The sequence below is a fragment of the Schistosoma mansoni genome (assembly GCF_000237925.1).
Source record: "Schistosoma mansoni, WGS project CABG00000000 data, supercontig 0132, strain Puerto Rico, whole genome shotgun sequence".
NCBI classification, from domain to species: domain Eukaryota; kingdom Metazoa; phylum Platyhelminthes; class Trematoda; order Strigeidida; family Schistosomatidae; genus Schistosoma; species Schistosoma mansoni.
Genome location: NW_017386037.1, coordinates 199,078 through 212,943, shown reverse-complemented (window position 1 = coordinate 212,943; position 13,866 = coordinate 199,078). Strand labels below are relative to the sequence as shown.

Here is a 13,866-nt window from a genome sequence, read left to right as displayed (position 1 = left end):
CGATTACTGTTTATACTCTTACTACTTCTACCATTATGGGAATTGAATCGACAACTTCATCTCTGTGTTAGTGTGGTATGGCGACTCGAACTAATGTGCGTACGTACGAAGTTCAACGTCGTAACTGACTGTTCGTTTGATAGTTGATTCACTGTCATTTCCCTTTTTGTTCCAAAGCTGTTGTTATTTAAACGTGATCATCAGTACTCTATTTTTCAACCTAATGATTAGGTTTGGACACGATTTCATTTTCTCATTGTTTGTGCGTTGTGGTCCTGTTAATCATTTATTCATTCATGTATCTTTTTGAACTAACCTGAATCGAAGCCGAATTGTAGTGTGAATCGGAATTGGGAACAAATCAGTTGGTGTACCAATTGACTTGTTTTCTGTCTGTCTCTCACGCCTTTCAATCAATCAGATGATAGAATACATCTCGTCTCTCCACGCAAGGCTGTTAGTCCCATTTTGAACACACTCGATTCCATCTTGAAGGTTGAACCAGTCAGTTTATAGTGTTAAGGCCTTAATCAAGACTGAAGAGACAAGTTGCTCTCTGTATATTAGCGGGTAGACAGATCAAGAACGTAACGAAAAAGAAACGACATTTCGTACATAATGTATGTTTAAAATAAAAATATAATCATATGACATATAAGTTCATTGTTCAATGTTCGAAATGAGTATTCAAAATAAATTGTATTTGATCTAGTTGATCAGCAGATAGTTGTTCAATTGTAGATATTTTCTTTTCCGTATTCATTTATCTTGGACAATTTTCCTGAAATTTAAAAATTTGGAGAATGAAATATACATTGCTTGCTACATTTAAATGCATAAACATGAAATCGAGAAATTGACAATCATAGGTTTGACGAAGCTGACGCCAAGAAACTGGCTACTATAATTGAAAAGAACACTATTAGACTTATATCAGATTCATTTCCGCAAATGTACTCTATGTGCACATATTCTTTTCAGAATTGTGATCATAGTCAAAAATTCAGTAGAAATGATTGTCAAACCTTTCAGACTGCATGAACGTTTAAAGCACTTCAAGTAAATCGAAAGACAGATATGCGATCTGATATCGAACACTCGGAACTACAGTTGGTGTAACGTAAACACACATCAGTTCATTTTCACTGAAAATCTTTTCATCACTACACAATGCGTTCATCAATCATGTCGATCTAAGCATTTCACTGAGAGATTTATGTCTTACGTGAGAAGTAAATTGTAAAAGTTACATTTTCGACAGACTAGTAAGATGATCAATTTAGACTTGTTATCTGCATTATGGTTCATTTCTAAATTACTCTACCCGTTTTAAAGTGAATCGGGCACTGGAGATACTTTCTGAATTAATTGAAGTATATTTAATACTCTGAATCATATAGAAAGTTATTCTACTGTAAGAAAACTACAAAGGACCTAGTCAGAAAGATACATGTTCGGTCGATAATTGCCTGACTAGTTTGGACCTTATGGACTAGTTATATCAACGAGAAGTTACAGTATCATAATACTGATCTGAGTCACTAATGCTGACCCTATCCCATCAAGCAAGATCAGTTTTAGCATAGTCGTTAAGTAAAAATACATAATTTACAAACCTCTACTCCGAAGTCATACATTTGTCCATAATCGTCAAACAGACTGAATCCTTCACCTTCATGTAGCAGTTACTCAATAATGGGCGACTTCGCCATTAGTTGCTGAAATACATATTGTGTACAGCCTTATACACTTACGAATATTCTTTGTTCAGGAGCAATATGTAGTGAGCAAGTTCACCGATGGCAACAATCGAATGTATTTGAACTCAAACTTACAGAACGTTTTAGTAAGATCTGAGAATCATACAGTAAATAACTCGTTTGCAAATTATCAATCATTTGTCTCAAACGTGAATGATCCTTCTGCAAATATCACTCAATCGTCTCAGGTTTCATTGTTCTGCATTTTTATGCCAATGGCTTTTCGTTTCCGTTCTTTCTTTCTCGATCTTCTACTAAAATGAATTCTATCCCTGATTATCGTTATATACTACTCATGTGGATATAAGTACCTCACACTACACTACTACCGTGGTATCATATGAATGAAGAATAATGATGATGATGTTGCATAGTACCATAATCATTCGTTACATCATCATGTTTATTCCTTGCGCATATGTCATCATGGAACATTTTTTGTACATTCATCTAGGTCAACTTGCATTATATGACAACATGAGAAGTATACATATATGAATAATAATGCACATAGGGAACCACTCCAACTAACATTGCAAATAGATTGACATTGTGGACAATATATATCCGTAGAAAATTCAACATTTTGTACTTCCAACTTCAAAGGAGTAGGTTCAGTTCTAGAGCGACACGGGAAACTCTTTCCATTTATAATCACTTGAAGATCAGCATTCTTTGAACATTTAAACTGAAAAGAAAATTCACAGATAATTCAAACGATCATGTAGGATGTTTCTATCGAGAGAAATGTTTTAAGTACTCTTAACATAATGTATAATACCAACAGGTGAAAATGATTTGAACATTTATGACAAGAAATAACATAATTGAAGAGAAATAGCAATTATTTTAATGATGACCTTTCTGTTTACATTAAGTCAACAATCATAAACTTCAGAAATATTTACCCTGATGATGATGACGATGATGGTGATTTCATGAAATTTCCCAGTGTTTCTAGTTCTTAGATAACCATTTGTAGATGTTTCATAATCAATACAGATGACGATATCAAAACTGATGTTATTTTATGTATATTCCAATAGGAATGACATTCTTGGCTAATTGTATAGTTATAAACTGTGAAATCGGTTTTAGTTTGTATGTGTGATAAAACACACATATTTAAATATGATTGAGGGTGAACTTTGTAGGAACTTACTTTATGACATGAAGACGTTCTAGAATATGTTTGCCTGGATGTTTTATTTTGTCTCACGAACTTCCCGTGATCAAAACAGGTTGAATCTGGACCCAGATCCTCCAGATATGCATTATTTATTAGATCTGTTAAAAAACGTATAATTATTTACTCAATTTAGGCATGAAATCACTGAAAGAAGAATAATAGCCTACATTGAACACGTGCTGAACATGAATTTCATCTAAAATAACGAATACTTTTTATTCAGTGAATAATTGTGTTCCATCTGTATAATTGTATCAAACGTTACAGTACAATTCAACTTGAAACCTTAATCTAAAGCTTCTAGCTGATTATATTTGATGACAAAAATCAACATATGTTGTACGTATTCTCCAGTTATCTCATCGTGGTTGAAGAACACAAAATATTATCAAGATGAATTTTGGTATTTGACCGAATGGCAGTCAGTCAGTCAGCCACAACGTTGAACTTTGTACGTACGCACATTAGTTCGAGTCGCCATACCACACTAACACAGAGATGAAGTTGTCGATTCAATTCCCATAATGGTAGAAGTAGTAAGAGTATAAACAGTAATCGGAAAGCTTAGTGTTTGACGATGTTATTTAAGGAGTATAATCCAGTGAAATGAATTTGAAAATAGAAAAAGATAGAGACACGAAGAATTCAGAGGATAAGAATTTGGTAGAACGGGAAGAAGGGGTGCACCTTCGCTATTGCGAATGATTTTGAGCCATGTCATTCAAAGTCACTAACTACTGATGGCTATCATCTTGCGGATCCCAACCAAATAGTCTGAATCTACCAAGATGGCTCAGCCCAGAGAGAGACTTCAGAGACTTCAGGGATTTGTACCACGTTTTGTTTTGGCCGCCCCTACCTTTCTTCCAACCTAATCCTACACCATAAAACATTGCACGTCGTGGCAGTCGGTGGTTGGACATACGTAACACATGTCCCAGCCATCTCAACTGATGGGTTTTCACTACTTAATCAATCGATTTGTCATCTTTACCTAGTACCCGTTTCCTAACAACTGCATTACTTACCAGGTGGTCCCAAGATATAAGAGCAAGGTTTCGAAGACACCTATGATCGAATTCTAGTAGCCTACGAATATCCTCTACTTTTATCGGCCTTGTTTCACTGCCATAAAGTAGAACGGAACGAACTGCTGCACAGTAAATGCGTTCTTTGATTGCTAGACGGATATCTCGCCTGTCATAAATAACGCGTGTTGGCGGAAGCTAGACGAGCCTTATGTATCCGTGCTGGGATCTCATCACACACCAGACCACAAGGGCTGATGAGACTCTCAAAATAAGTGAAGCGGTCAACACGCAACGGAAATTTGATTTCAACTGACAGTTAATTCGCCCGTTTACATATTTAACACTAATATCTCCGGCTTCACAGATTCTTTCGAATTATTCAAGTACGTTTATAAATATACATCTGTGTTCTTGAGTGTTTGTTTGTTTTCCCTTTGTACAAATTGGCATTTTACACATGTTCATACTTATTTTTACATGTATTTTTTGAATGAACATAAAAGATCTCAATATGAGTACTTTCATATTCGACTTATAGACAATACATGAAATAAGTGGAAAAAAGTGAAAACAGTATGTATATATAAATATATATTCTTATTTAAATTGAATACTTTTATCAGCAAACCTGGTTTTAAGTTCCGACTGAATCTGCATACTGATGGTCGACCATCGCTTAGTAGAAACATCTGTGAAGAATTAAGCATAAATATGGTATATAATGTTTATAATGATATCAAATCATTGAAAAACTTTTCAGTTTTAAAAATAGATTAACAATGATCCAGTTATACTAATTTACTTTGACTATGTCAAACTAATGATTTTATTAGTAGTATTGTTTTGTTAAACACTTATCTAATTTTATTCTTAACAATAGTGACGATCAGTTGAAGTTAGACATTAACACCGTTAGATGCTGGCTCAGTGGTCTATCGGTTAAGGGCTTTGGCTTGTAACTGGTAGGTCATGGGTTTGAATCTCGTTCACGAGAGCTTGTTGAAGGATGCACACTGTTGAGGAGTCCCATAATAGGACGAAACGGCCATCCAGTGTTTTCAAATTTTTGATAGTGGTCTAGCTTCAATTGACTCATGATTTCAATTTTGAAATAGTGACGATATTATGTTTCATATGTTTGTTTGTTTTTTTTTTTTAATTAATCGATTGTGAATAACTCTTTATGTTATCTCTTTATATCATTATATTGATAACAAATATCACAGGGTTTTAGTTTGTTATTATAGAAATTATTAATTTGTTTTCATCTATTTTGGAGATCATTCAAATCAATTATACAATTGATTTCATTTCAATAAAATCGAAGAGAAATCTAATACTTTTAATTACAGATTTTAATAAAGTTTATAAACAATTTTTTAAAGAATAATTATAATTTTTAATCTATATTAATCAAGTTTATTTTGTTCAATTAATTTAATAATTTTCATTTTATCCCACCACACCCCACCCCACCTCACCCCTCTTCATAAAAATAATGAATTTTTGAATGAATTCTTTCCTTTAAAACATGATAAAAAAAAAACAATATGATTTAATAAAATTTTTATAAACTATTATAACTTACTTCATAGGTAGGACAATAATCAAACATTTCAGAACCAGCATAATATGTTCGATTTTCATATGATACATTAAATGTATTATCGATATATTGATAAGGTAATGGTAATTCATTTTTCATTTGTTTTATTACACAATAACCTATTGCTTTATCATAATTTAAACATTTTTGATGTTCTGGATTATCACAAAATGGTTGAATATCTTGTTTTCTAAAGAAAAAAATTTAAAAGTCAAAATGTACATGTTTTAAAGTTGTTTTCTAATCAGATGATTTTTTTTTTTTTTGGATCATATTCTATAATTTTTCTACTGAATTGGAATATATGAAAGATATGAGATTGATTAGATTACACAATTATGTAAGTTGAATAGATATGATTCGAAGTACTGGATAGCTGTTTCGTTCTATTATGGGAATTCTTAGTAGTGTGCATTCAAGATCTCACCTCATGAGATTTGAAAGCAGAATCTATCAGTTTCATGCGCAAACGCTTAAAATCTACACCGCTATACTGGTATTCAACAGTGTTAATATTGAATTCAACCAATCCATGAAATTCAGAAACCACTCACCATTGTCTTCAGTGAGTTACAATCTTCCAGCAGACTTAATTGAACACCATTGGTTGTTGCATCTCATTAGAATTCCAGGAAATACCTCTTGGATTCAGTCACTAGTAAGCATTTGTTTATATATAAACATAATAAATAATGGGTCTAAACATATTAGGATTATTTATCTCTTAGAGGTTTATTAACTCTATTGAAATAAAGAAATGTAAACAACTAACCTTAATTTCATTTGATCATTTTATTAAAGTCATTATCTAGTATTTCTACTGAACCTTGAATTATTATACAATTTTTATAACTGTATCACATTACAGCAAATAGAAATTTCTTATCTTAATACTTTCATTGATATGAACGATCAAAACAATATAATGATTAAACATCAAGTCATCTTCGTAAAACGTTATTCTTAGCCATATTAGCAAAGAATTGAAAAGAACAATATTTCAAATGATACATCAGAATAAACACACACACACAAAAAAAAAAAGGTTTCGAATATACATATAAAGAGAGAAAGTTCAGTTTAATCTTACAATAATTTTCTTTTCTCAATATATTCGTAACAACTCTTCATTACAAAATCACAACCTAAGCCTTTTCCCCATTTGAAATCATCAGCCATAGAATAGTCGACATTGTACATGCTTTAAAAAGTAAAATAATATTCAATGAAAAATAAAGTTGTTATAAAAATCTTTTATATTTCTAAAGAATAGTCTAATAGAAATTCTATGCCAAACATATTCTAAAGATATGAATGTGTAGTGAACAAAACACTGGTTGGGGACAATCGAATGTATTTAAGCAAAGATTACAGACTATCTCAGTAAATTCTGATTACCAAAGAATGAACAGTCAATTTGCAAATTAACAATCAATTGTTTCAATCTTCACTGTTTCTTCAATAATTCCATTGTTCATGCATTTTCCAAACGATTGCGCTTCATTTCAGTTCTTTCCTCATCGGTCTTCTGCCAAAATACAATCTATGTCTGACCCACACCATATACTACTTATATGGATATAAGTAGATCACACCACAATTGGATAGTTCCAACGTAAAAGATCTATGGTGCTATGAATTTGCACATTTGTGAAACGTCTACAAATTATAGGCTTATAGCAACTATCCTACAATCGATTACGGTTATGGTCAATTTTGTTTAAGCCTTTTTGATTAACCTACTTAACAGACTAGGTCATTTGGATAATAACACTTTGCATATTTCTTTGTACTGTTATGACCACTAGAGCACATGATATTCTAGCCGAAATGTTGATTGCTTAGATATCATTCGATAAATCATACTCCGCCCCCAATATATGTATTCACGCAAATCCTATTATCAGCTTCTGTTTTGTTTTGCTGTGCCTTTGTTCACTTCCACTATAAATTGCCTATGTAATTGCTTGAACTGTCCACTGCTCACTGCTCGCTGATATTAGCTTATGTGCTTGTAACCTTTTGGCTTGAGTCATTTGTCAATAAATTTTACTTGCCGCTTCTCTTTGTCTTCTAATTTTACGTACCCTTAAGGTTGGTATTATTACGGTTATTGAGGTGATCGATTGACGAACCACGGCACTACAGATCAGAAAGATAATAATTTATTAGAAATTTTGAAGTACAGAAGTATTTACCGTCATAATGTATGACAATACTATAGTGTTTAATGAAGAGATTTAAACATATACATATATATTTTACTTGAAGTTGAGTGATTGTATCTTGTAGATGTTCACTAATAAATAGCATCTATGTGTTGATGATCAATAATTATTGTTATACGAAGAGACTAACTTAGGGTTCTTGTAAAAATTTCGTAATCTCGCAAGGCGGGATCGTGGATGCGCACTGCTGAGAAATCCCATAATAGGACGAAGAAGCCATCCAGTGCTTCCACGTTTTCCATGCTGGTCTAACTTCAATTGACTCATGATTTCAACTATGAAAATACTGAAATCTCCACAAAACCCCTTCTGATCTATAATTTTGTTTGTTAAATAAACTACTACTCAAATTGTTCACTACTCACAAAACTACTACATAGATTACTCAAAACAATAAATTTGTCTAATCTGTTTAGAAAGCGTAAGGATATAACAAAGCTTATGTGAAACCAATGAGTTTATATATATATATATATATATATATTACACAACCACACTTAAGTCTACTATTTTAGTATGCACAACTTACTTTGTATCCTTAAAGTAAGCCAGAAGTATTCTAGAAACCAGATTTGACTCAAGTCTAACAGGTGTCATAATATCATTCTGTGAAATAAAAAGATAATAAATGGTAGAAAGCATGTTTACGTGCATTTTTTTTTAATTAACAAGTATAACTGTGAAGAAGCTTCTTTCAACCAGGATCTACAATTGATATGTTTCCTATGGTGTCATTTTATGATATTATTAATTGATATACGGATATTTTGAATGTGAATTCACCAATAATTTCACAGATTCAACACTTATTGTATTAACTATTCCATATAACCATATTCTAAGAAACCTAATTAATATCTGAGTTATCTGTTTGTGTCATCTATATCTTTTATCAGGTTATTTAATTTGATTTGTTTTAATACATTATGTGAGCTATTAATCGCACAACTTATTCAGGTGTAATCAGAGATGGATATATCGAGGCAATACGCACAGTATGCATATATGCCAATTAGAGACTGACCAGTTGCAGTCCGAAACACATCGATGGGAAGATCCAAACAAACAATACCAAGTGAATTATTCAGGTGTGTTTCTAAAAAGTGTACATCTTTTCGTTGTAAAAGCCACAAACGGCCTAATCAGAGATATCGTAGTTGCTGATAGGTAATATGCAACTAAAAAAAATGTACATTATTCAAATGTTAATTAAGTAGACTGTTAACTTCTAACTGGAGATCATTGAATATTTATTGTCAGGATAGACAAAGAAGTAAGAAATAGAAACTTGTTGATATAATTTTTTGCTGAGAATTCTATCGTTTCTAGTAAAATACTTAATCAAATTTAGCCTTTAAATGAATCAATTGAAACATAACAGATATAATAGACAATATAACGCGATGGCGTTTGAAGCGAACGGTACTGGGTTCGAGTCCCAGAGTGAACATCAACTCTGAGATGCAGGTACATCCAGCTGACGAGTCCCAAATAGGACGAAACGCGCGTCCTGGATTCCACTACTAGCCACTATCCATCTCTGCTTACTATAATAGACAATATAGTTTTTCGAAAGAAAAAAAATCATCGAACATATTATCGTATTATCATCTTCAAAAGAAAAAATCTATGGGAAAAAATCAAACATCATTGATGTCAACTAATAATCAATTGCTTTTCACAATTGATTAATCACTAATTGGTGACCAATGTCATGTGTGTTAAGTTTTTCTTAATGCAGATTGAATGCTAAAGATCAAATTGTAATGTTTTCACTAGTCTAGGTGTCTTGACATTGTATGTACTATGTTGAGATAAGATGGTGTTTGGAGATAGTCAACAGGAAATCCTGGACCCGGGTTTCATGCTACTTAGTACCCGTCAGCAAAGTGTACCTGTAATCTTGAGGGAACTGATGCTCCCTGATGGATTTGATCTCTTGTCAACCAGCTTCATAGTCAGAAATGTTATCACTGAGTCATCTTATTTAAATCTGTAAAATGTTACAATATTGTTCTAAAAGATAGAAACTGAAATCACTTAGTTTTTGAAGATCATAAATGAATTCATAAATCATGATATTTCACTTCTTAAATGTTTTACTGGTTTATGTCAGTATTAATAAATAATAGAGTAATGAAGTCAATGTGTATTTCAAAAATTAAAAAAACAACTTACACCCATAATTCTATGACTAAGATGGTTCTTATCTAACTGAATTCCTGGAATTTCATTGCAACCAAAATGTTTTCTTGCTTCTGACTTTTAATAGAAAACAACATAAAATAATATCGGTTACTTTTATTTGATATCCAGTGATAAACGATAATTAAGAGTAAGTTGAAAATAATAGTTTACAGTAATCTGATCTAATGTTCTTAATAAATGTAGATGGCTGGGGTAAGGAGGGGGTGATGAATTCATTAAACACGTTTCAGAGATGTAATCTGTTACATTTTAGGCACTTGGTCGAATGAACCTTCAATTGAAATGGGTATATCTCTGATGGATTATCTTCAAGATAATTTCTGTGACTTTGCTTAGCATATCAATCATTCTCATTCCAGTGGTGTGTAGAATTCAGATTAAATTATAAAACGTTAACTACAGTTCATTATCGAATAGCATAGATCACTTAGTTACAAGCATATAAACTGAATCGGAAGCGAGATGTGAAAGCTAGCAAGCGATCATATATAGTGATGGAGCAAGAGTCAAGTAAATTAATAAGATTCAAGCACATACATATATGAAAGAGAATGAAACATCGAGAGATTTAGGCAAGCAACATTTGAGTTGGAGATCAAGTACACATGATAATCCATACATGATTATAATAATACAATGACGATGTACTACTGTTTAAATGACACTTTCTGTTAAATATGTCAATTGAAAGGCTTGACAAAAACGTAAGCAGACAAAAGTATAAGTCAATTGCTATATACTATATTCTATTTATCCATATGTTTATTGTTTAAAGTACTCAAAATATCCAATAATTATAAAATTACTTAAATTCAGATTAAACTATTTTTAGATGGTGAAGAAGATTTGTAGTTCAGGTGGATGATTTTGATGGAGTTTTATTCTCTGAACTGGATAGTTTGGTCGTGAAGCTTTCATTGTCCTTCTGAACGAAATCATCTCGCAATGAGAGATACAATCAAAACAATGATAGATTTAAGGTCAACAAGAACCAATCAACATCGAGGTATACAGGACAAGCTGTGAATCACATATGGAGAAATTCAAACATTTCACTTCTACTCAAAGTTTGTGCTGATGATGTCGTTCAGAAGAACGATGAAAGCTACACGACCAAAACATTCAGCTCAGAGAACAATACTCCATCAAAATTAAACTATCTTAAACTATGAATGAAATGCCAACCAATCATAATTATACTTACAAATATATGTATCTAGAATGAAATCTATCTTGAACTAACAATGTTTTTTTAGATAAAGTTTAAATGACTAAATCGGAAACAATTTAATTCAATTTAACCGATTAAACAAATTTCTCAATAATTAAAACGATTAATATCCTGACATTTTAATCTAATATACAGTCCTTGGTAGTGATTATTTAATTATGTGTAGTACATTTAGTTCAGTACACTTCAGATGGAAAGTAAAATGATTAATTTGTGGTTAAGTAACTTATTATGCAACTTACAAGCATATTTGGTAATCTCATTATCGTTTTTTGTATATCGAAGATACCTCTAGCTGATTTCCATTTTATAGTAATATTTTGAATAGGTCTCGGACTTAAAACAAAAGAATGAATAGAAATGTATAAGTTTTTCATAATTTCAAATATTATTCATTATATTATTTAAGTAGAAATTGTATTTGTTTTTAAATATACAGTTAAACATAGGCATTAACCTCTATCTCACAAACTTTAGTTATCATAGTTGAAATAATGAGTCAATTGAAGCTAGAACATCATGGAAAACCTGTAAGCACTGAACGGCTGTTTCATCCTATTGTGGGACTCCACAGCAGTGTGCATCCAAGATCTCGTCTCGCAAGATTCGAACACAGGACTTATCGGTCTCGCTCGCAAGTGCTTAACATCTAGACCACTGAGCCAGCATCCAACGGTGGTAATGTCTAACTTCAACCAATCCACGATAATGAGCAACCGTTCACCATTGTCTTACTATCTCACAACATACCTGTTGAACTGTACTGGTCACTGCCTCTCACTAGGACTCCAGAAAATACCTCTTGAAGTCAGGCATTAGTGAGCATATGATAATTATCAACATAATTATCTCTTCAAACTTGTGTATCATAGAGATGCATGCGAATAAGATCCATCTGGTTTTGTTTTCGTACATAACTCTTAAAGCTTGATTACTATCAGGTTATTGAAATAACAATACAATTATATAACAATTCGGAGACCAAAACAACCCTTGGTTATTATATACTTAAATGCTTACTTTTTATTGGGTAATCGAAATTCAGGTTTTAAATCCGGTAACGAATAAAAGATGTCAGGATGGAATCCCTTGAAATACAAACAGAAATAAATTCATTATGGAAAAGTTTGACAGAATGAAGATATGAGATATTCAGTAACTGAATTAATGTGTGATGATGGACATAACTGAAAAAGACGGAACAGATGCTGATTAAAATTCTAAGGAAGAAGAAAGATGAGTTTATTATTAATTGTGATCTCTATGAACATTTCAAACCATCGGGTTTCGTTATTCCAAGACTATATGGACTCCCAAATGTTCTTAAGAATAACAATTCAATTCACTTTCGAAGCAGAGACAAACCATGAATTTCATTTTCTTGATGGAATGGACAATACACAAATTTACATAGTTGGGTCCCATTGAGTAGAAAGAGGAACTTAATTCACTCTTTGTCCTCTAGGATCAAGGGAATCTGTTCCAATGACACAATAGATGAAGAACTATTTCACCTTCGACAGACCCTCATCAGAAATGGTTATCTGTTATATACTAGGAAAAAAGTAAGTACTGATAACTTACGGGACCTCTTATTAGACTATTAATCTATTTATATTCCTATGGTATAACTATTCAGTAACTGGATTATCTATGTCTATATTCATCTTATTACTAGCTTCACTTTGACCTATTGATTATTATTATATGATTTATTGTTCCTAAATTATACTCGGTTTATTGAGTACTGTCTCCCACGCTTCCAGCCACGTTTGGCTTGATTTTGTACAAATATTTTTTTCTATTTTATGGTGTGGTGTGGTCTGCCTGTTTGGTATATAGACAAAGTATGTTTGAAATAAACGATTCGCATTACAGCAGCTGCTATTAGTGTTTTGGACTCAAGTGGACGGGTTAGGCGGATAAGGACCAATAAGGACGCTAGATTACTCATACTAATCGAACGTCATTGTCACAGTGTGAAGGTCGTAGAAGGCGTATTGTATTGGTAGATAATTTACGCGAATTACGTCCTTGTTAAATTCGTAAGGTCATAACGAATCAGCGACGACCTTGATCAAGTCATAACAATTGGCTACAGCCTAGGTCAAAGACATAACATTATCCACCTAGGTTTGTCAACAGCAACTTAACACCTAGACGTCATCATGAAAAAGCATCGATAGTACAGAAGAAAACTCTATATATGAACATGGAATTTAAAAGAGACACGGCTTCTCAACTCCTGAATAAATGGATTTCAAAATCGTTGGATAAAACGTGCTAGTCAGCTAAGCTCCGAATTGTTTTCTCAAGCCAGCCTACCATTCACAGATGTGTAAAGGAATAACTTCTACTTTGGGCCACATCAATATGTATCTATAAATTTACTTGCTCATGTGGGGCAAGTTACATAGGCCACACAAAGCGATCACTATCCAAACGAATCTCGGAATACTATCCGACTTGGCTCTTAAAAAGAGAATGTAAAACAATTAATAGTTGGATACAGGAGAATTTGATTAACTATGGACACATCGCTTCAAAGAAGTCTTCTTTTAAATTAATCTACAGAGTTAAAGAAACTGGATCGAAGGGGGGGGGGGGTCGAAT

The 13,866-nt window shown here is 32.5% G+C and overlaps 1 protein-coding gene across 1 annotated transcript in view; it reads right to left on the bottom strand.

The window, feature by feature from the left end:
- Positions 1-2,184: 2,184 nt before the first annotated feature.
- The window catches only part of Smp_167120 (leishmanolysin-2 (M08 family)), a gene marked incomplete at both ends in the record, with an annotated part of 44,317 nt that continues 32,635 nt past the window's right edge, over positions 2,185-13,866 (bottom strand). Inside the window, 9 exons of the mRNA XM_018789775.1 lie at positions 2,185-2,448; positions 2,923-3,047; positions 4,609-4,669; positions 5,569-5,776; positions 6,677-6,787; positions 8,344-8,420; positions 9,993-10,076; positions 11,496-11,589; positions 12,274-12,341. Of these exons, the coding sequence (XP_018646413.1) occupies positions 2,185-2,448; positions 2,923-3,047; positions 4,609-4,669; positions 5,569-5,776; positions 6,677-6,787; positions 8,344-8,420; positions 9,993-10,076; positions 11,496-11,589; positions 12,274-12,341 (1,092 nt within the window). The remainder of the gene's footprint in view (positions 2,449-2,922; positions 3,048-4,608; positions 4,670-5,568; positions 5,777-6,676; positions 6,788-8,343; positions 8,421-9,992; positions 10,077-11,495; positions 11,590-12,273; positions 12,342-13,866) is intronic.